Consider the following 21,089-nt stretch of genomic DNA (forward strand, 5'->3'; position numbering starts at 1 on the left):
TGAGTAACCCCACACCTGTACTCTAAAAGAATGCTCAATTAAAAAGAAAGTAAAGGTTTATGTTCATTTTATTTAATTTATTTTATGAGATGTACACAATAAACTTGCTTTTCACTTTTATTCTTTGCTGGGTACTGGAGTCCTGTGGACCAGATCTATGCATTTTACTTTCTGGCTTTTTGACTCATGAGCAATTTAATTTTTTTTTTAATTTTTTTTTTTTCCGGAGCTGGGGACTGAACCTAGGGCCTTGCGCTTGCTAGGCAAGCGCTCTACCACTGAGCCAAATCTCTAACCCCGAGCAATTTAATTTTAATGCTCTCTACATTTATGCTGTTTAGCATGTAAGTGTGTTAAGCAGGTCAAAGGTAGCCTGCTTAGAGCAGGTGTTCAGTGCTGGCACAGATACGACATGTTTGGTCTTATCCAAACTGTTGCCCGTGTTCAGTCCTCTTTGTAAAGAAGTGCTGTGGAGTACTTGACCTCCAAGAACCTTTCTGATGGGAATTTCATGATCTCTCTTTGCCTAGTGGACATGGAAATAACTACTCTTCTTTTTTATTTTTTCTGACTTAGGAAAAGAAGATTCTAGTGCTCCAGTTATGAAAGACGAGAACACCCCCAAGTCACAGGACACAAGAGCTTTATCAGAGAAGTCACTCCAGAAATCAGCAAAGGTCTTTTCTCACATATTTTCTCTACTTGTCACTTTGGATGCTCATCAGAACTGTAATAGCTCAGTTAATCAGAAAGTCAATAGAAATTGTAAATTAGGGTAAATGAATAGAGTTTCTGTAACTTAAACATGTAAATTGTGTCTTTGTTTGCTTGAGTTGGGATGTTAGTGGCATCTTTGGGTGTAGGACCAACCATAGTTGGCTCTTACTTTTGGTGGCACACGTGCTGCAAGACAAGAGATGAAGTGAAACTGTAGTGTAAGACTTCCTGTACAGAGGTGTCCATCAGTATTTACTCTGGGTTGCACATCAACCGTTTTGCTGAGAGTAGCTCTCTTGCTCCTCTGTCTACATGAGGAGTTTATAAGTTGTTATTACCGTGTTTATCCTGCTGTTGTTCATGGGTCATCCAGAGCTTCATTTTACTAGGCATTCTGGGGGGAGCGCGATGGAGGGGGTTGCCTTCCTCTTCTCACAGTTCTTTGGTTGCTTCCTGTGTTTTTGACATGAAGAATGTGTAAATTATCACTCTGTCATCTGTGTATTATATATAAAGCATGCACATATATACATGCATATACTATATATAGCATACATGTGACAAAGCTGTATCTGTTTTGGCTCACCTGTATAGTATTTATATCCTTACTTTATAGTTTATATTAAACAAATAAGGAATGTTTACATAAAAATTATACATTTTGCTTGCTTGTCAAATCAAATTCTGGCTGCACTGAGCCTTGATCCTCTGTGATTTTAGTTAAATTGGCCTCTGTCCATGGAACTTCTGTCTGTAATTTTCTGCCACCCTTCCACCATGCTTATCTCTTTTCTTCTCTCTGTTGGGTAATATTTCATAATTAATTGGACCTAAAATGATAAGGAAAAGTTAGTACTTCTATGTAAAATGTATGTGGAGTTAGTCATTCCCAGGGCAGCTGACATTGAATGCATAGTAGGTCATGCTCAGCTGCACTCTGTACTTCAGAGGTATCAAAGATTAAATGGACAAGCAAGGACTTCTGGGTCAGACACTATGGCATGGACTTGTTTTTCTCCTACTAAACGTAACTATAAATCCTGGAAAGAAAATAATAACAGGCATTCAGAGGAGAACTATGAATAGTAGAAAGGGGGGAATGAACTAGTTAGGAACTCTAGAGCTTGAGAAGGCCAGAGGGTAACATACCCTGTGTTTCTGAATCTAGCCCAGCAATAGAGGGTGGAGCAAGGAGACTCATTCCTCACATCTAACATGAACTCTCCAGAAATACTAGGTAATCCTGGCAGCACCAGCAAAGGAGATTGACTGGGAGCCTTGGATAGTAGATGGCCAGGGGAAAGGGCTCTTCTTTTACTCAGGCCTCGAATCTCTCTCCCTATCAAGAGACAACAGGCATCTGACTGGCTTCAAGAGACCCCACAACAAGAAACACGATACTCAGGAGGCCTTTTTCTCCACTCAGGCACCAGGCTGCCAGAGACCACAGAGGAAAGGGCAGCCTAACACCAAAATCTCCTTTCTCCTCATCCAGAAGATTTAGCCTTTGGGTAGTAAGGCCCTTCCTCAACAGGCCCACAGTCCCTATGGCCTGGGGAATCCTCTCTTGTACCTAGAGATGTTGAGCAGCCAGGTAGCGCCAGCAAGGGGGATTCTGCTCTAAGAAGATACTCCAAATTGGAAGACTCTGTCCTTGAAGGCTGGATATATCCCTTTCATACTTTAGGTGGCCTACCCTGGGAGAGTATCTTCTACCTCACAGGAACAACTAGCAGATAACAGTAGGAGTCCAGTGTTACTATATAAACCAGACATATCAAAATTGCATTGAAAACAGAGTTATCATTAACTCTGTTTAATTAAGTCCACTTCAGTAGGCTAAAGTATGCTGAAGTTGAATACAATTTCTGCTTCTGTCTATGAGAGGTTTAAGTAAGACCCAGAGACTCTTAAGTTGATAGCCTAGAGGTCCACAATATAGTAGAAACTCCTTAAGAACTATATGTACCAAGAACCAAAACAATTTTATTAAATGAGAAAAGGTGTTCAGTTGATGTTAATGCCCAAGATACTGGGTTATCCAACAAGAGCCCAATTATAAGCTATTATAAAGATTTTCAATAAACATTACATGTTCTCTGGACACATTTGAGAAGACAGGAGATGTGAGCAGAGAAATAGAAATAATGTCCCAATTGAGAATAGTAAATTTTTTATGTTTAATAACATCTTTAAAGAAAGCAGTTGCTGTTTTGTTCTTGGGAAGTCCTGGCACTGTTCTTGTGGGAAAAGTATAATGGTGGAGCAGATACTTGGAGCTGCCCATTCCTGCTAGGCTGCTCACATCTTTATAAGACTAGGGCATGGCTATCAAAAGCGTGTTTATCTAATTTATCCACCTGTTCCACAGTTTCTTTCTTTTCCTGAATATTCAAGTTGTTGCAGCTTCCATATATAGATCACTTACTGACAGAGTATCTCAGAGCCACTTCGTGCTGAGCTCCTAAAGCGTTAGATCTAGTCCATCAGATAATGTCCTTCTGACTTTCTGACTGATACTCGTATAGAGAAACAATGACTTCTTTGTCTTTGGTGTTTTCAGGTGGTTTACATCTTGGAGAAAAAGCATTCCCGAGCAGCAACCGGCATCCTGAAACTCTTGGCTGACAAGAACAGTGACCTGTTTAAGAAATATGCCCTGTTTTCTCCTTCAGACCACCGAGTACCTAGAATTTATGTACCACTCAAGGACTGTCCCCAGGACTTCATGACCCGACCCAAAGACTATGCCAACACGCTGTTCATCTGCCGCATCATAGACTGGAAGGAGGACTGTAATTTTGCCCTGGGGTAGGTGATCTCTGGCAGAAAACTGCAGGGGACAGGATGAAGGCAGTGTGGGCGGGCTTTAGGTGAGCAACTTATGCACTTTAGGTCTTACTTCTTTACTAAAAGCCTGAGTCCTGGTGCAGTTTGGCCCCAATCTTCTAAAAATTGCCTGTAGGTTACCTACAGACTGCTTAACTCACCAGGCAAACCGTTGCTTTTGGCATAAAATATAAATACATTCTAGACTTCTTCCTACTATGTCACAAATACCACTGAGACTTGTATACTGCAGATGAGTTCTTGTACTAAACAGTCAGTCTTCTAATTTCAGACCTCATGTTAAATATGAGAAGTGCCCCCCCCCCATATTCAGGAAATCCGGGGCTTCTCTGCTTTAATGTGAACATGGAGACACGTTTGAGTGTTGGGCTCATTCATGGTGTTCTTTAATTTAAATAATGCCAAAGATTCCATACATTGGAGATAGGGAAGAACACAAGGGTACCATGTTTTTATGGACACTGTCAAAACCATTCTAACTTAAGTATATGTGTCATGGTCCTTTCCCATTTTACTTTGTTTGAAGAATCAGCTGGACCTTCATCATAAACACTATGCCTATTTCTTCTTATAGCTAGTGTTCATTTTGTAAGAAAAGTCATGTTGTGTGAGCTACATTTTTGACCTTTTATAACTTTAGTATTTGTATCACAGGGAATAAAATATAAATATATAATGTAGAGGAGTCTGTCTGGACATTTACTTGTAGTTCAGTGTAGTACTCATCCAACTTGTCTAAGACCCTCCTAGAGATGCTCTATGCTTATCAGAGCCAATGTTGAATGAATGACAACTGGACACTATGTGCTGCTTTTGTTAGATTTATTCTACTTGTACATTCTTAATGCTTAGTCAGTTCAACTAAGGAAAATCTGTGTATTAAGCCAGGCATGGTGGCCCACCCTTTAGTCCTTTAGCCCCAGCACAGAAAATCAAGACCTGTGGATTTCAAGGCCATTCTGGACTATATAATGAGACCCTTCTCAACAAACAAACAAACAAACAAACAAACAAACAAACCTATCATCTATCTATCTATCTATCATCATCTATGCATCTGTGCATGCATGTATATATGTATCTATATATATGTATTATGTATGTATCTATATATGTATCTATCTTCTATGTATGTATGGATGCATGTGTGTATTATGTATGTATGTATTTACCTATGCATGTATCTGTGTATGTATGCATGTATGCATGTATCTATGTAAAGTTATTATGTGTATGTGTGTATCTATCTACTTATGTATGTATGGATGCATGTATGTATTATGTATGTATATATAAGTCTATCTATCTATATCATGTATCATACTGATGCAGTTTAAGAAACCTCACCCCATTTTCCTTTTCCCATTCTGTGAAGGCTGGAGTGATTTCCATGGTCTCAGAGCTACATAGGAGCCATTGTGCTTTCTTTTCTGCTCTCAAGTATGTGGTTGTAGTCTCATCATTTTAAAGCCTAACTCATTATCAAAGAGTGACATCAGCCTCTCAAGCTCCAAACAGCCCTCTCACAGGCTTTGCCAGTTTCTCACCATCAAATCAAAGGGCCTGATGATGGTTGTGCCACCTGCCCTGTTGACTGTGTGGCCACACTGTTGGGCAGTGACAAGGGAAATTGCCATGTAAGAGCAGGAAGTCCAGCTGTCTTTTATCTGCTTTTCTAGCATATCCCATTGTGAAAGCATGATTGGGCCATTTCCTAAGGATTCGAGTCTAAGGGTGTGTAGTCAGGAAGCCTTCCTGGTGTGAGTTTCTGAAGGGCCTTATATGTTTTCCATGCACAGCTGAACCCTTATCTCATCAGGAACCCTTGGCTTCAGTTAAGTGCAGCAGCAGCAGCCACAAAGAGATCCAGGCCTCAGAAACAGCAAGTGTATTCACTGGTTCTAAAAAAAGAATATTCTAAAATGACAATCCTATGTTCTGGAACTTTCAAAGTAAAGCTTGACTCTCATCATGTTTAGATAAAAAACCATGATTTGTCTACATTTGTAATGTAAAGACATTCAAGTTTTATTTCCTAAAACCATGTTTTCAAAATTCTTTGTGAAAAGATAAAATTTACTTATTAAATAAAGCACGGCAGCTTTCTATAATAAGGTTCTCAGATGGCGTGCGTCCGTCGCCCAGAGGGTGAGGGCTGCAGCTGTTGGGCTGTTGGTGGTCCCCACCGTTTTGTTGTGGCTGTCACTTACTGATCTTTAGGAGCTGAGGTCAGTGCTTCCCAGTCTGCACATGATGTGCTACAGTGGCCTAGGCTTTCTCCTTCATCTTTGCCAGGCTTTGCTGAGGAACATGAGGTAGTCGTTGCAGTGGGTGGGAATGGATGGTCAGCTGCCTAAAACCCAACAGTGCCTAAAACCCAAATTAGCTAAGGCAGCTTCCTCAGGATTTCTTCCTTGTTCTATGTCTTTCCCCTAAAGGGTCTTGAGCTTCTGCCCATGAAATTATCAGTTATTTAAATCCAAAGTTAGATTCCTCTTTGATGGATAAGTTTAGTTCAGCTTTAAGTATGTGTAAGGTGCTATACCACCCTGGAAATTAGGGTGAGCAAGCTAGAGTCAGTTCTGGAAACTGTGACTAATAGAAGTCCTTGATATAAATGGCTGAAATAATTTGATTTTAAGAAATGGAATCCCACCTGCACTAATTTAAATCGCATGGGGATTACTGTTAGAAGCTGGTGGTTCTCCTAAAACCCAGGGCACGAAACCCAGGAGGAAGGCTCATGAGAAATTCATAACTAGCAAAGCTGCAAACATACTGCTTTTCTCTCAAGCACCCTGACAAGACCAGCCCTCCTTTGCTGTGAGCTTCACTTGGCACAGCAGCCGTCTACCTGCACAGCAGCACACACAGCTAGGCTGAGGGTCACTGAAGTCTGGATCCCAAGACAGAATTCACAGGGCAGACAATTGCGTTGACCAAGTTACCATAGATATTTTTCTAGGAAGTAGCTTGAAGTAGAGGTGGAACCCAGGCTTTTGTGGCCTTCTGCCTCATATGCAGGACTGTGAAACTAACTCTCTGGAAAGAAACATGGAGAAATCAGAAATGAATGTCCTGTCTTTTTGAACTCCTACAATAGTACAAAACAAATTTTCTTAAGTTATTTCAGAGAAAGAAAGTACATTCATGAAAGTTTGGAGGATATACAAGAAAGGGGAGCTAGGATCATTGTCCAGGAGACAGGAAGCTCTTTGCTAACAGAGCTCTTGGACTGAGAGTCTAGAGTGGACAGAAAGGGGCCCAAGGAACAGCTAGAGAGTAGAAGCCAGAGGAAGTGGGGAAACCTGAAACAGGAAAACTGTGAAAGAGACAAGCAGGGTGAAAAGATTGGGGGAGAAATAAAGAAGGTTTTCTTCATGAAAGAAAAGGTAAAAGGATCTTAGAACTTCCAGACCTCAGACGGAGAGGGCAGATGCTAGTGGTAGTGTAACCGCAGAGCAGACTTTTGTAAAACCTACTACCAAGCTCCCATGATAGCCTTCACCGATTCCCCCTTTGATATTTTCTTAGATGGCTGTGTCTGCTCAAGGCTACAAGGTTTTGCATACTATACTTACTAGCAGTGACTCTCACCTCTTGGTGAAATAGTCAGCTTTTCATTTCAACTAAGTTGGCCATTCAAAAAAATCTTCACTGACTCTCAGGCCTCCTTCAGGGTTTTCACATAGCTTCTAATAATTTCCCTACTGTAGCACAGATACTGTTTGGATTACAATTGCTTATTTAATATTTTACTTAGCTGTGAGTTTATTTTAACCAAAAATACCTTAGGATAAAGCTGGTTGGATGATTAGGTAGAAATAAAGTTGACTCTCAGATCTGGAGCTAGGCTGACGAGGAAATACAGGGAATGAGGGGAAGTCTGGGATGGAAAATAAGGAGACCCAAAGTTCCATGACATCAAGGGCAGTGAGTGGTGACAGCATATGACACGTGTACACATCAGGTGGAGAGTGTCAGTTTTAGGAGGTTCCAGTGATTAGCAAAAAGATTGAAAACAATATGAACATTTATAGAATATATGACATCAGTAGCTTTGGGAAGAGCCTAAGGAAGCCATTGGTCTTGGCTCCCATGTGCTGTAATTGCCTCTGGCATCCCCTGTGACACTTTTGCACCTCAATTTAAGGGAAGCTCAGAAGCCTTTACAGGAGACCCATGATCTTTAGGGTTATATTCTGTCTTGATGTTGGAATCATCATACGGAGTCTCACTTGACTTCTCTTTACAATATATCTACTACTTTTAGTGAATTATTAGGCTTGTAATTCTGTCAAAACCCAAACAGTAGTCTTAGTGAGCCCTTGCTGGCATTTAGGGACCACTGCTTTTTGTCATAAATCACAGCATACTTAGTACTTTTAATATTTAGTAGTAGACTCTTGTCCAGAATAACCAAAGAGCTGCATTGGCTTCCTCTCTGGAATGATTTGCAATTATGTAATGAGATTTACAGTTTCAGGAGCTCCTCGACTCTCTTAAATCTTCATTCCCTTTTGAAACTCTCATAGTGACATTCATGCTGGTATTTCTTAGACCTTTGTGAAACCCACTACCAAAACTCTAAAGATCACTGTCTCAGCCTCCAAGATTTGTTGTGGTTTCTTTTCAAATAATGTAAGGATAGCTCTTGAAGGAAATGGAGGAGTTTCACAGTAGCTACTGTAAGGAACAAATAGTGGTTTTTGGCAACATTGAACGCTGAGGATATAGAGGCAGGAACTGGTCTAGAGTAAACTGACATACATCTTAGATTATTTAAAATGTTTTGGGGGAAATGAATAATAAGTCAGTTCAAGCAGCAAAGATGAGAGACTTAGGTTTGAACTTGGGACTGTCTGGGCTTAATCAAAGCTTTTGGAGTGAAGTGGAGAGAATGGGTTGCAGTATCACTCATTTCCGTGAGGGCAGCAAAACCCTCTGAAGCCAATGGCTAAGCAACATGAAAACAACGGAAGAGAGGTTCTGATTGTTTTGGTATGTAGTGGAGAAGGTTGAATGGGGTCTGCTTGAATATCTTTATCTCCAAGCCTTTTACTAGGAAGTTTTTTGTTTTGTTTTTTTATTTGTTTGTTTGTTTTTAAGGGCCAGTCCTCAGATAGTCATCTGATGAAAGCAAATATTTCTATTAGGTTTTTTTTGTTGAGACAGGGTCTTACCATATAGCACTGGCTGTCCTAGAACTTGCTGTGTAGACCAGCTGTCCTCAAATTCAAAGAGATCCACCTGCTTCTGTCTGCTGAGTACTGGAATTAAAACTGTGAGTCACCACATCTGGCTTCTATTTGGTTTGGAAGATACTGAATTTCTTTAGGGAATAGATACAAATTGATGGTGTGGCTAAAATTACTTTATGTGAATTATTTAATGTTAGCAGAAAACTGCATTGGTAACCAGACCCTTAGATAAAGCAAAAGGCAGAAATTAATGCTACAGAGGAATTGTTTACAAGATTAGTAAAGAGAAAAACACTTTCTGCTAAATCAAATGCCTCCCAACATCCCTACACAAAATGAGTATTTTACTTCGCCAAAGGTACTATTTATTTAAATAGTTTCTAAAGGAGAGGCGGAGTTGTATGAAACAGTGAGATTTTTACAAGTCCTATTCTGACTTGTGACTGTACCTAGGTGGTGGTGGTGGTGGTGGGGAGCAAATCAGGCTGAGGAGGGGTCTCTTTTTTTGTCTGACTGTTGGCTCCACCTGGTGGCCTGAAAAGATCAGAAGATCAGCTTTGGAAACAAAACAAAACAAAACAAAACAAATTGCCAAAGTCAAGGGACTGCAGGAAAATAGTGCTGATACAGGCGTCTTAGTGGTTGCTTTCTCAGAGAGCCTCATCACCAACACAGCCTGTAGTCTGTGTACAGGAGTAGGAGCCCTACCAGCTGCCAGCATGGACGTACCCTCACCTCCAGGAATAGAAACTGTAGCTGGGACAGTGTGCGTTCCCACTATCCAAACAACATCTTATTCTGGCTGAAAAGATTACGGGAGTTCTGCTGGATGACAGTGCTGAGCTGCTGCCCATGGTAGAGCCCCCAGCTCCCCAGTCTCTGTGTTCCAAGGTAGATGAGGCTAGTTCTGCAGGCTCATCATGCCAAGGAAGAAGGTGCCTGGAGTTAGGCGGTGGTGGTGCTGCTTCCTCTTAGACACAGAAAAATAAGGGTCAGAAACCAAGGCAATCCTTGTGGAACTCAGCTCCAGGTCTGAAGGCTTGCTAGTTTGTCTGTAGACCTCAGCACCAAGAACCACATGCTGCAAATTTAATAGGTCATTTAGCAGCAGAAGGTCAATTATGTAGCACCTGGAAGTTTTCAGCTGTAAGAACTTTGGGTTCTACTGTAGCCCAGACAAGGTAACTTAAAAAAACAAAACAAAACCCTCTACTGTGCATTTTGATTTTTTTCTTCTGAGAAATTTGTTTTGAACCCAAGTCTTAAGTTTCTCAATAACGGAAAAAAAAATCTCCATGAAAACATTCTGCCAAAGTCAGCACCTCTACTGCAGGTCCTAGTGCTCCTGCTTACAGTGCACTGCTGTGGGCTTCGGGCAGTGCCAGTCTTCCCACACACTGAGCCTGCATTCGGCCTCTAGCTGCTCCCTTTGTGACAATATTGATTCACACCTTTGCTTCAAGACCTTCCCTAAAATCATTTGGTATTGCTAAATTTTGGTATTTCTAGTGCCAGGGACAGAGGAGAGGATAAGAAATTCAAGGCCTTATCAACTACATATTGAGTTGGAGGTCAGCCTGGCCTGCATGAGCTTCTATCTCAACAAACAAATACCCACCCACCCTCTTCCCCCAAATTAAAACAAAAAACAAAATCGAAATCAATAACAAACTTAGTTTCCACCCACTCCTGTGTGTTTTTACTGTTGAAACATTTCCCCTAAGATACTCATTCCTTAATACTGCCTTTTGCTGTGTGACAGACCTGATCTAGAAGAGGAGGTAACTTACCTTCTACTCCGGATTATGGAAAACAGTATGAAGACTACACAGCCATAGACATTGTTGTGTTTGCCTTGGGGGCAGTCGGACTTTGTATAGTTAACTGGTGTTCTGGGCCCAGGATCAGCCTGGGTTTGTTTTCCACTTGGGGTTTCTTGAGTCTGTGAAAGCATGGAATTTACAACATGGGACCTGGGTCATTAGGTAGGGCAGTATTTATTTAAGGGTAGTGATGATAAAATGATGATAGAGTGTATAACTTGGGTATAGACTAGCTCTAAGGCTGGCATTCAAAGAATATTTAATAGAGAAAAGAAGACAAATGACCAACGACACTAATATTGCGGGTGTCTTACTGATATAAATACAAAACTCAAACATACTTTCCTTTATGTAAACAGGCTGATTTGAGGGACTGTCTCTGTTACAGCCTCTTTTGTCTGTAGCTGGTCCCTTTCCTTAATAACTTTGTCATTTCCTTATCACTTGGGGCAGTCAATCTGATGCTTTTCATAGAGAGTATTTATGCCCTCATAGTTCCCCCCCCCAACAGGAAGAGGCTTGACTACACGGCCTCTGTTACTTGTATGTTAGGATGCAGTATTCATCATTGTAAATTCACTACTGAGGAAATGCTCCTTCCTTACAACTATAATTGCAACATCAAAATTCAGATATAGTTTCACTTTTATTTTTTAAATATATGAAATTACTTATTGACTATACTATTGACAATGAAATTTTTCTAAAATCTCACCCCAATAAGTCTTTATTAGGGTTGGCTATATATTTAATAAGGTATTATTTAATTAATAAGATTATCATAGAAATATTTATTATTTGGGGGCTGGTGATATGGCACTCATAGACCTGGTGATCTGAATTCAGTCCCTCAGACTCCATGTAAAGGTGAAAGGAGAGAACCAACTCCACACAGTTGCCTTCTCTGACCATTAATACCCTTCTCTGGTTCTTGACTGCTTCTATCCCATGCAGTTTGGTTTAATGACACAGTGACTATGAGCGTTCGTGGCAGTCTTCTAGTACATGAGGCTTTTGTAGAGTGTTTGTCATCGAATCTGTAGACTGCTCTGTCTTTGGGTTTGTCTGATGTTAGAGTTGGCTCGTAGGCTAGATCTTCTTTGCTTTCTGAGATTTCTTCACACTGACTCTGTGGTGGCTGCACCAGTTTACAGTGGTGCCAACAGGGGTATTCTTTTGCCCATATCCTCAGCAGCATATTTCTTAGCCATTTTCATTTCTTCTTTAAGAACTTCATTCAGTTCCATGGTCCATTTTTAATTTGGTCTTTTGTTTTCTTGACCCTTTGGTTTTTTGAATTCTATGTATATATCATAGATACTAATTCTCTATCATAAATATAATTGGCACATGTCTCCCCCACTCTGTAGGCTTAGTTTCCACTCGTTTCTTTCCTTTGCTGTACAGAAGCTTTTTGGTTTTATTGGGGAGGTCTCATTTGTTAGTTGTTGGCCTTAATTCCCAAGTGAGTGGAGTAATGTTCAGGAAGTCCTTTCCCACACCTGTACCTTGTAGTGTGCTGCCTCTGTTTCCTCCTGACAGTTTCAAGCATTTCAGGTTTCACACTGAAGTCTTTGATCCGTTTAGAGTTGATTTTTATGCAGTGTGGTAGATAGATAGATAGATAGATAGATAGATGGATGGATGGATGGATGGATGGATGGATGGATGGATGGATGGATAGATGGGTGGGTGGATGGATGGATAGATCGATAGATAGATAGATAGATAGATAGATAGATAGATAGATAGATAATCGATAAGGGTCTTAATTTATTCCTGTGGACATCCAGTTTCCTCAACCTGCTTTGTTAGAAATGCCATCTTTCTCTTGTTTGTATTTTTGGCTTCTGTCAACTCTGAGATGACTGTAATATCACCTCGTGTTAGGGTCTTGTGTCTGTATTTGTGCCGATACCATGCTATCATTATTACTCTATTGGGGCTGCTTTTGTGATTCCATATGAATTTTAGTGCATATTTCCCCATATTTCTGTGAATAACGTTATAGGAACTATAACTGATAGTGATCACATTGACTCTGTAAGTCGCTTGTTTTTTAAAGAATGGCCATTTTCACAATATTAATTGTACCAATCCATGAATATTGGGGAGGGTTGTCTTTTCATCTTCTAGTGTCTTCCACAAGTCTTTTCATCAGAGATTTAAAAACTACATTGTAGACATCGTTCATGCCCTTGGTCAAGCTTATTCCTATGTTATGGTTATGTGATTTTATTGAGGCTATTGTGAATGAGACTGTTTTCAGGATTTTGTTCTCAGTTTGTTATTAGTGTACAGAGAGGATACTGATTATTATCAGTTGGTTTTGATTATTTCTGGATCAACATTGGTAGAATTTTGTACAGTTTGTAAAATCAACATTGGTAGAAATTTGGGGATCACTTAGGTACAATATCATATCATCTGCAAACTAAGATAGCTTCATTCTTTTCCTGTGTGTATGTTTTAAATTTCCTTCTCTTGTCTTACTGCTTTAGAGTGGTTCAAACACTACTGAAAAGGAGGAGGAGGACAGTGGGCAGTCCTGTCTTGTTCCTGATTATGTAGGATTGCTCCAAGGGTTTTTTTCATTTAGCATGATGTTGGTATGTGTTTGTCATATATAGCTTTTCTTATGATGAGGTATGTTTCCTTTAGTCTCATTCTCTCTAGGACTTTTTTCATGATGGCATTGTTTATTTTGTCAAAAGACATTTTCTGCATTGGGATTGGCAAAGACAGATAAGATATTTATGTAACTTTCATCTTTAATTCCATTTAGATGATTTATAGCGTTTGTTAGCTTATGTTGGAAAAGTAACTGTACACTGTCCTTATGTGTACAGTGTCCTTATGTCTCCTATAAAGCTCAGAGGCAGCAGCACAGGCTTACTGGTTGGGGGAAACATTGACTGTAGCTTTCCTAGGGCTCACGTTACCAATATTTAAGTAGTGAAGTGAAGAAGGAATAGGAAAAGGGAGTTAAAGTGATAAGGGAGGAGGAGGGCTGAGCAGAGGTCTGAGAAGCAATAGAAGGAGTGCGGACGTTAGGTTCATGGAAGCACAGTAACCAGATAGCAGTAGACAAATGAAGCTTAAAGGGAAAACAGGTTCAAATGATACTAAATTAATTTTAAGTTAAAGGTTAAAAAACAAAATGAACAATAAAATAAAATAGAATGTATATTCTCAGTCATTTCATCTTTCTGATTGGGCAGGACCTACCCCTGCGTTTGCTATTATTGCAAATCTAAAGTCTACTCTTTTTAGTACTGGGAATTTTTTTTTGATAAACTGAATTTAAAACCAAAACGGTCTTAGATTTGCAGAAAGTTTTCATGGTGGGCTGGAGAGAAGGCCCAGCTTCAGTTCCCAGCACCCACACTGGGGAAACTCACAATCAGCTTCAGTTCCAGGGGATTACACTCCCTTCTGGCATCCATGAGCTCACAGACACCTGAAACTGCAGTTCCAGGAAAGTACACAGAAAGCAGTACCATCTGAACAGCATACATCTACACGAAAGTTATTTTTATGGTTCTGAAATTTACACTGAAACTAAAATGTCAAAACAAACACTTCGGCAAGATAAATACACAGTCTACCAGTCAGTTCCTTGGTAAAGCTTAGGGATTCTACTGTTTCAGGAAGATCAGATCTTAGTTCTTAGATAGAAGGGAGCGTTTCTGGGGCATCTAAGGCCCCTTCTCAACAGCACAGCTCTTCCACCATGCTGACCCATTAGATTTTTATCTTCTGCAAGCTCTTCAGTCTGTGCAGCTATCAAATATATCTCCAGTGGAAACCCATAATAAATTCATTTAAATGAGGCACTTGAGAAATGTTCTTTCAAACTTAGTAAAATAAATGTTAATTACTGCTAATAGGAACTTGGAGGTGTTGATTTCATTTGGAAGGCATAACTAAAATATGACTTTGTCATTATAAGCCATCTTGTAATTTCATGAAAAAATTAAGATTTTTTGGCCCCAGTCTATAACCTGGTGAGTTTTATTGCCAGGACAGAAAGCATAAGATGGGAAAAAGAAATGTTTTTCTCTTTAATTTTAGTAACGCCCCAGTGACTGATGTGGCTTAGGTGACAGTTTGTGGGGTTGGGTCCATCATCATACTTGCTGACTGTTACATCCTTCCCCTTCGCACTGTCTTTGCTACATATATATGGTCCAGTAACCAAGGCTGCTCAGTCCTGTGGAGGATGGTCTCCATCTCTTAGTGGGCCGCTCTTTTCACCTGATAGGTTCTCCTTAGGTGTTTATGACAGCTTTGTTCTCTTGAGATCTTGCATTTGGAAAACTTTAACTCTGAAATCGAATGAGCTTCCTAGAATATGTTTCTCTGGTGTTTTCCCCTGTTAGTTCTTCCTGAGATGTGATCTATCTTGTCAGACAAATCTCAATTTCCTCTTATTTCTTATATTTAAAAATGGTTTCTAGTCCTCCTATCTAGAACCTACCTTCAACTTTGTCAGCGTTAGATCCCTTTGATCTGATCTGATCTGATCTGATCTGATCTGTATAGTAGTTACTTGCCTCACTTTTGTGACAAGACAACAAAACAAAAGAAAAACCCAACAAAAGCAGGTTAATTCTGGCTCCCAGTTTAAGGGTCCCGTGCATCAGAGTGAGCAAGAGGTGGCAGATAATACTACACCCACAGCCAGGAAGCAGAGAGTCATGAGTGCTTGCGCTCATCTCCCTTTTCCCTTTTACTCAGTGAATTAAAATTGTACTAAGGTTATTAATTATGCTTCCTTCTCCAGCCTGTCCTGGTGCTGCCCACATGAGTTAACCTACTCTAAACAGGCCCTCCCAGACAGGCTTAGAGATTCCCTCCCATGGTGATTCTAAGTCCCTCCAAGAGGACAGCAAGGTTACCCATCACAATCTCCCATTCACAAGTGCCCTCTGAGTTCTTCTGAGATATTTGTGCTTCTGTTTCATTGCCTTCCCTTTTTCCACCTCTCTCCCCATGGCCCTCACTTAGTGACGTTTTAGCTCCTTGACCCTTGGTGTTTGTAAGTAGTGTCACTTTGCCTGTAGCAGCTGCTAGCAGGATCTTTGTTTCTCTGGAAGGGCTAATGTTCTTTTCTACTTATTTATGAAGTCCCCAAGCTGAAAGCCTTTGAGAGTTATGCACTTGGGCTGTTGTTCCAAGTGCTGGACTCCCAGAGTTCATAGGCTCACCAGTTGTACCCTTGAGTCCACTTTTGGGTCATGACTGTCATTTTGAGGCTATTTTCTTAAAGGATGTTAGCTCTTCTGTGCTTTCCTTTAATCCTTCCTTGCTTACAGTCAGTATGGTTTTTTAACTGAACACACTTTATATTTAAATGTTCTATAACATTTATATAATAGTCAGTTGTTTGCAGAGGATGCACTCCAGCCTTCTGATAGAGGTCTAAAACCACAGGCAGCACTGAACCCTACACGAACCGGGTTTGTCTATGAGTATGAACTTACAGTAAGGTTTAACTTATCCAAAGTTAGATACAGCAGAGATTAACAACAGTAACTGATCAAATGGAATAATTATGACAGTGTACGGTAGTAACGTTGCCAGAACCACTGCTCTTACACCATGTAGACATTAAGTAAAATAAGTGCCTGACCTCAAGCCCCACGCTGCCTTAGAACTTGGTCTGGTAACCAAGATGGCTACAAGTGACTAATGAATTGGTTGAATGTGCCCAGTAAATAGCTGAGGAAAAGAATAATGCATGCTCTATGTAAGACCTAGCAGGATGGCAGGAGATCTGTTACCCAGAATAGCATGTGACTTAAATTTATGAATTATTTCTAGATTGTTTTCCATCTAGTAATTCCTAACCATGGGTGACTGGCCAACTAAGTCTTTGGAAAATTAAACCGTAGACAGGGAACTATTGTAATAATCTTCCAAAGCTGAATCTTAGCAAACGTCTTTGTCCAGGTTCTTGCACTTTTCCACATTAGGTGTAGGATTATCATTTATGGCCATAAGTATCTTGGAGAAGAGCACCACAGGATGAGACCAGGATATTTATTGTGGTCTATATCTGCTATACCTGCACTTCTACCAAAAAACCCACACATACAAGAACATATTTCCTTTTCTGTAGGCATAATTCTCTCAAACTTCACTATGCCTCATTATTTGTACTTCTCCCAGGAATTATTTAGTGATCTGATCAATAAATAGTTGTTTGGTGTCATTTAAATACTGTCTTGAGTTTGAGGCCACCCTGGGCTGCAGAGTAACATCCTATCTCAAAAGGGAGTGTGGGGGTCGGGTGCAGAGTTTTCTGCCTCAGCCTCCTATGTATGCAACCTCTTTACATTCTTCCAACCATTTTACTTGGGAGGGATCTCAGTTGCCTTGAATTGTAAATAAAGAAGTCAGTAGTGGACTCGATGCCTGTTTATGTCAGTCAGGGATCTTGTGCTCTCCATTTCAGAATAGAAGGAATTATTGTATCCCTATAATGGTCATAAAAGAGCATCACACTGGAGGTAATAGTAAGCCAATCTCCAGAGACAAGTACCATATTATTTGTGGTTCCTAGATTTTACATAACTATCTAAATCATGCATGTTTTTATGACTTGAAAGAAGCCAAAATAAAAGTAATAAGCATCATGAGGACAAGAATTGCATTTTTTATAATTAAGGTTTTGTTATATGTCCCCCTCCCCCCCCCCAGTTCTAGGTACCAAACTCAAGACCTTGTGCATGTTCACAAATGTTCTACCACCAAACTGCATTCCCAGCTACAAGTAGATCTCCATTGTGACACAAAACAGCCTGACACTCTTGCCTTGCTTCCTAGGTTCTCAGATCTCATTTCTAGAATGCTAGGGCATCACTGTCTCTGGCAGGCTAACATTGCAGTCTGGCAAGGGCTATCTCCTGATTATCTCCATCAAGTCAGTGAATTCTTAAGATTTGTTTCTTTCAAAAAGATAGTGTTGCATGAGATAATATCTGGTCATATAATACCTTATAAGTATTCTCAATGTTGTGGTATTTATACAGGTATGGTAGGTAGAGCAAATGAAAATGGCAGCCACAAACCCAGACTTAGAGTTTCCAGATTAATGGAAAGAGGTCACGTTGTCATGAAGACCTCATTAGACATAATCAACTATTATCATTCTCTGACTTCATTCTCTGTCACAGTTGGCTATGGCTGGCTGTTGGCACACTGGTGTCCTATGAGGATGGGAGCCAAGACAACACTAATGAGAAGTTATTATTGTGGCGTTCATTTCTTGCTGCTGTCCTCAGTGTTTTTAAAGCCTATGAGGAAGCACAGGCATGATTGGTTCTCAGGGAGACCCTTGCAGCTTTCACGTTGAGTTGTTTGACTGAGATGCAATATGTATTAGTTTTCTTTCTCATCACTATGACCTAATACTTTACAAGACACAGCTTAAGGAAGGAAGGTTCCTCTTGGCTCATCGTTCAAGGGGAAGCAGTTCGTCATGGTAACAGAGTTTGAAGCAGCTGGCCATATTGCATCTGCTGTCAGGAAGCAGAGATGGGTGGTGGTGCTCAGCTCATTCTCCTTTACATTAGGTCTAGGACCCCAGTTCATGGATGGTGCCACCCACATCCAGGGCAAGTAGTCTTTCCCCCTTAGTTTAACATTTTTGGAAACATACTGAGACAAACCTATAGGGTATATTTCATTGATGATTCTAAATTCAGTCAAAGTGACAGCAAAGACTAACCACCACACAGTATAAACACTGCCAGGCTCATTTCAACAAACTTATTTTATTCACTTATCTCTTGTCTAGATACCCTCATTACCATGCCTTTCAGGTCCCTATCCATATGGTTAAATTTGTAGCTCCCTCCTATTAGGTCCTTTTTCCTCATCCAAAGCGGACTGCAGATACATTAGAAAGTTTCGGCCATGCTGCCTTTTCACAGACCACGTGTTCAAAGGGATGGGTGGGATACTACCGTCATCTGCTGACTCCGAGTTGAGAGTGTAGAGGGCCAGTGGGAGCTCTGCAGCGAGGACAATGAGCTCGTCTTTCATCTTCCTCCATACATCCATGTCTGTGTCTGTGGTGCCCCAAAAGTTTACTAAGGGACTTATCAGCTTTGAAGGGTGTCCCCCAGCCCCTGTAAGAAATTCAGTACCCTCGTCAGTGGAAGTCTTTTTAGTCTATTTTTACCCTGGAATCAAGAATCCAGAGATTGGGCTTATCACTCTTTGTCTATCCATTCTCTTATTCTCCAAGCTTGTTTTCTTGTTTTTTTGTTTTTTTTGTGAGTCCTTCTATATCTTTATATAAAACCTTTTCCAACCAAAATTTGTTTTTGTGCTTGTGATCTAGAACTCAAACAGTTAAAGACATTTTTATTAGAGGGTTGGAGACTTGGCTCAGCTGTAAGAATACTAGCTGCTCTTACAGAGGACTCAGGTTTGGGTCTTGGCATCCACATGGCTGCTCAGAACCATTGGCAGCTGTAGTTCCAGGGGCTCCAAAGTCCTCTTCTGATCTTTGTAGGTACTGGGCTCATAAGCAGGGCATAGACACTTACGCAGTCAAAACACCAATAGACATAAAAAAGGACCTTGGTGCTAGGAGAAGAGCATGGAAACAGACCCTCAGGAGACTGAATAGTAAATAGGCCACACGACTAGGGAAAACCTCAGATGCCATTAGTTTTCACAATCCTAGCTAATTTTTAGTGACTAATTATTACCTTTCATCGCTAGAATAAAGTTCTTTTTAACCCGAGCAACATTATTCTAAGTTGCCTTCCTCTACCCCAGTGTTGGATTTTTATGTCCTTACACTTCAAGGGCAGTGATAATAGCAACCTCAAGTCTTTAGCGGGAAGTTCATTCTGGTGAGCACAAGTCAATGTTAGTCATTTAAAAGATTCCTTAGCATTTTGAAAATTATTGGGACCCATGTCCTTAACTGTCTGGGTTCTTGCTTACAATCAAAAGAATGGAACTGTGTTTAGGAAAAGGAATTTATTGGAAGAGTACTGAAGGGATTGCAGAAACAGTGAAGGCTTGACCCTCTGAGTGCTGCAGAGCCAAGAAGCCTAGACCTTGTTTTATGTAAAGATTATTTGGCCACAGTGCTAGTAGATCCCACCTCTCCTCTTGCAAGACACCATTGACACAAACCCTGCTGCCTCCTCTGCAACAGCGAAGAGCGCTTTTACCACCACACGCGAGTACGGAGAGCTTCTCTTGTCTTTTGGGCCCTGTCTCTGAACTAGGAGTCTTGGGTTGAGAGTTTAAATATAATATGCTGAATTCTGTTTTCATACACACAGAGAGATCTGACAGGAAGCATGCAGTAGGAGACTGGTCATTTCTGTCATGGGAATTGTACTCAGTTTATCCCACTATTTGCAGTGTGAAGCTCTCCCATTTTAATTTTATGCCTTGCTTACCTTTTGCTTTATAGCCTGCACTAGGCCCCCAGAAACAATGTTGAATAGTGTTAATGAACAGTTATTTTTTCCCCTCATCTCTAAGAAAGCATTTAGACTTTAACTGTTAAATTTAGTATCAGCTCTAGGATAGGAGAGGGTATGTATATGTACATGTACATGTTCATGTATGTGCACATATGTGTATGCATGTGGAAGCCTAACATTGGTGTTTTCTGTTGCTATCCACTGTATTTTTAAGGTGGCCTCTCACTGAACCTGGAGCTCGACAGATTGACAAGGCTAGCTGGCCAGCAAGCTCCAGGAGCCTCCTGCTTCAACCTCCCAGTGTTGGGCTTACAGGGGCACATACATACCCACAGCTGGCTTTTCCTTCCTTTCCTTCTTCCCTCCCTCCCTCCTTCTTTCCTTCCTTTCCTTTAAACATAGGTATTAGATTCCAAAATGAGGACCTTATTTCTACCCTGCAAGCATTCTACTGGCCAAGCCATCTCCTCAGGCCCAGTTCTAGCATTTTTAATCATATCAGAGATGCTTCTTCCATTGATCATATGCTTTTATTGTAAATGAATGTGAAAATTATGTCAAACTCTATTTCTTACTTTACTGAGATGATTGTATATGTTCTGTGATTATTACTAGGGTGAATTATAGTGATTGATTTTCTTATGTAGGAATAAATTTTAATTAATTGTTTATGATAATTTTAAAATATAACAGCTGAATTCTGTTTTATGTATTTGGTAGAAGCTATCAGGAAAACCTGGAGTTTGAGTTTTCTTTGTGAGAAAATTTAATATGTCAGTTCAATTTCCTTAATAAATATAGGTATAGTCAGATATTGATTTATTCGTTAAGAATCCTGAGTGGTTTGTATCTTTCAAGGAATTTACCTGTTACATCCAAGATGTTCAGTTTATTGGATACAAATCACTAGTCACCCACCCTCTTATGCTTTTTGTTTTATTTTTTTTTTTACACTCTATTGGTTAACCCTTTCCTGGTCGGCTTTCCCATAGTTCCTCATTCTTCCTTCCTGCTGTCTCCAAGAGGATGCTCTCCCC

The 21,089-nt window shown here is 40.3% G+C and overlaps 1 protein-coding gene across 3 annotated transcripts in view; it reads left to right on the forward strand.

The window, feature by feature from the left end:
* The window catches only part of Dis3l2 (DIS3-like 3'-5' exoribonuclease 2), a 395,417-nt gene that overhangs the window by 170,864 nt on the left and 203,464 nt on the right, over positions 1-21,089 (forward strand). For all 3 annotated transcript variants that reach the window (NM_001109007.2, NM_001172159.1, XM_087567088.1), the window contains 2 exons: positions 577-677; positions 3,281-3,528. In NM_001109007.2, the coding sequence (NP_001102477.2) occupies positions 577-677; positions 3,281-3,528 (349 nt within the window). The remainder of the gene's footprint in view (positions 1-576; positions 678-3,280; positions 3,529-21,089) is intronic.

Source organism: Rattus norvegicus, chromosome 9 (assembly GCF_021556685.1).
Source record: "Rattus norvegicus strain SHRSP/BbbUtx chromosome 9, alternate assembly SHRSP_T2T, whole genome shotgun sequence".
Taxonomy (NCBI): Eukaryota; Metazoa; Chordata; class Mammalia; order Rodentia; family Muridae; genus Rattus; species Rattus norvegicus.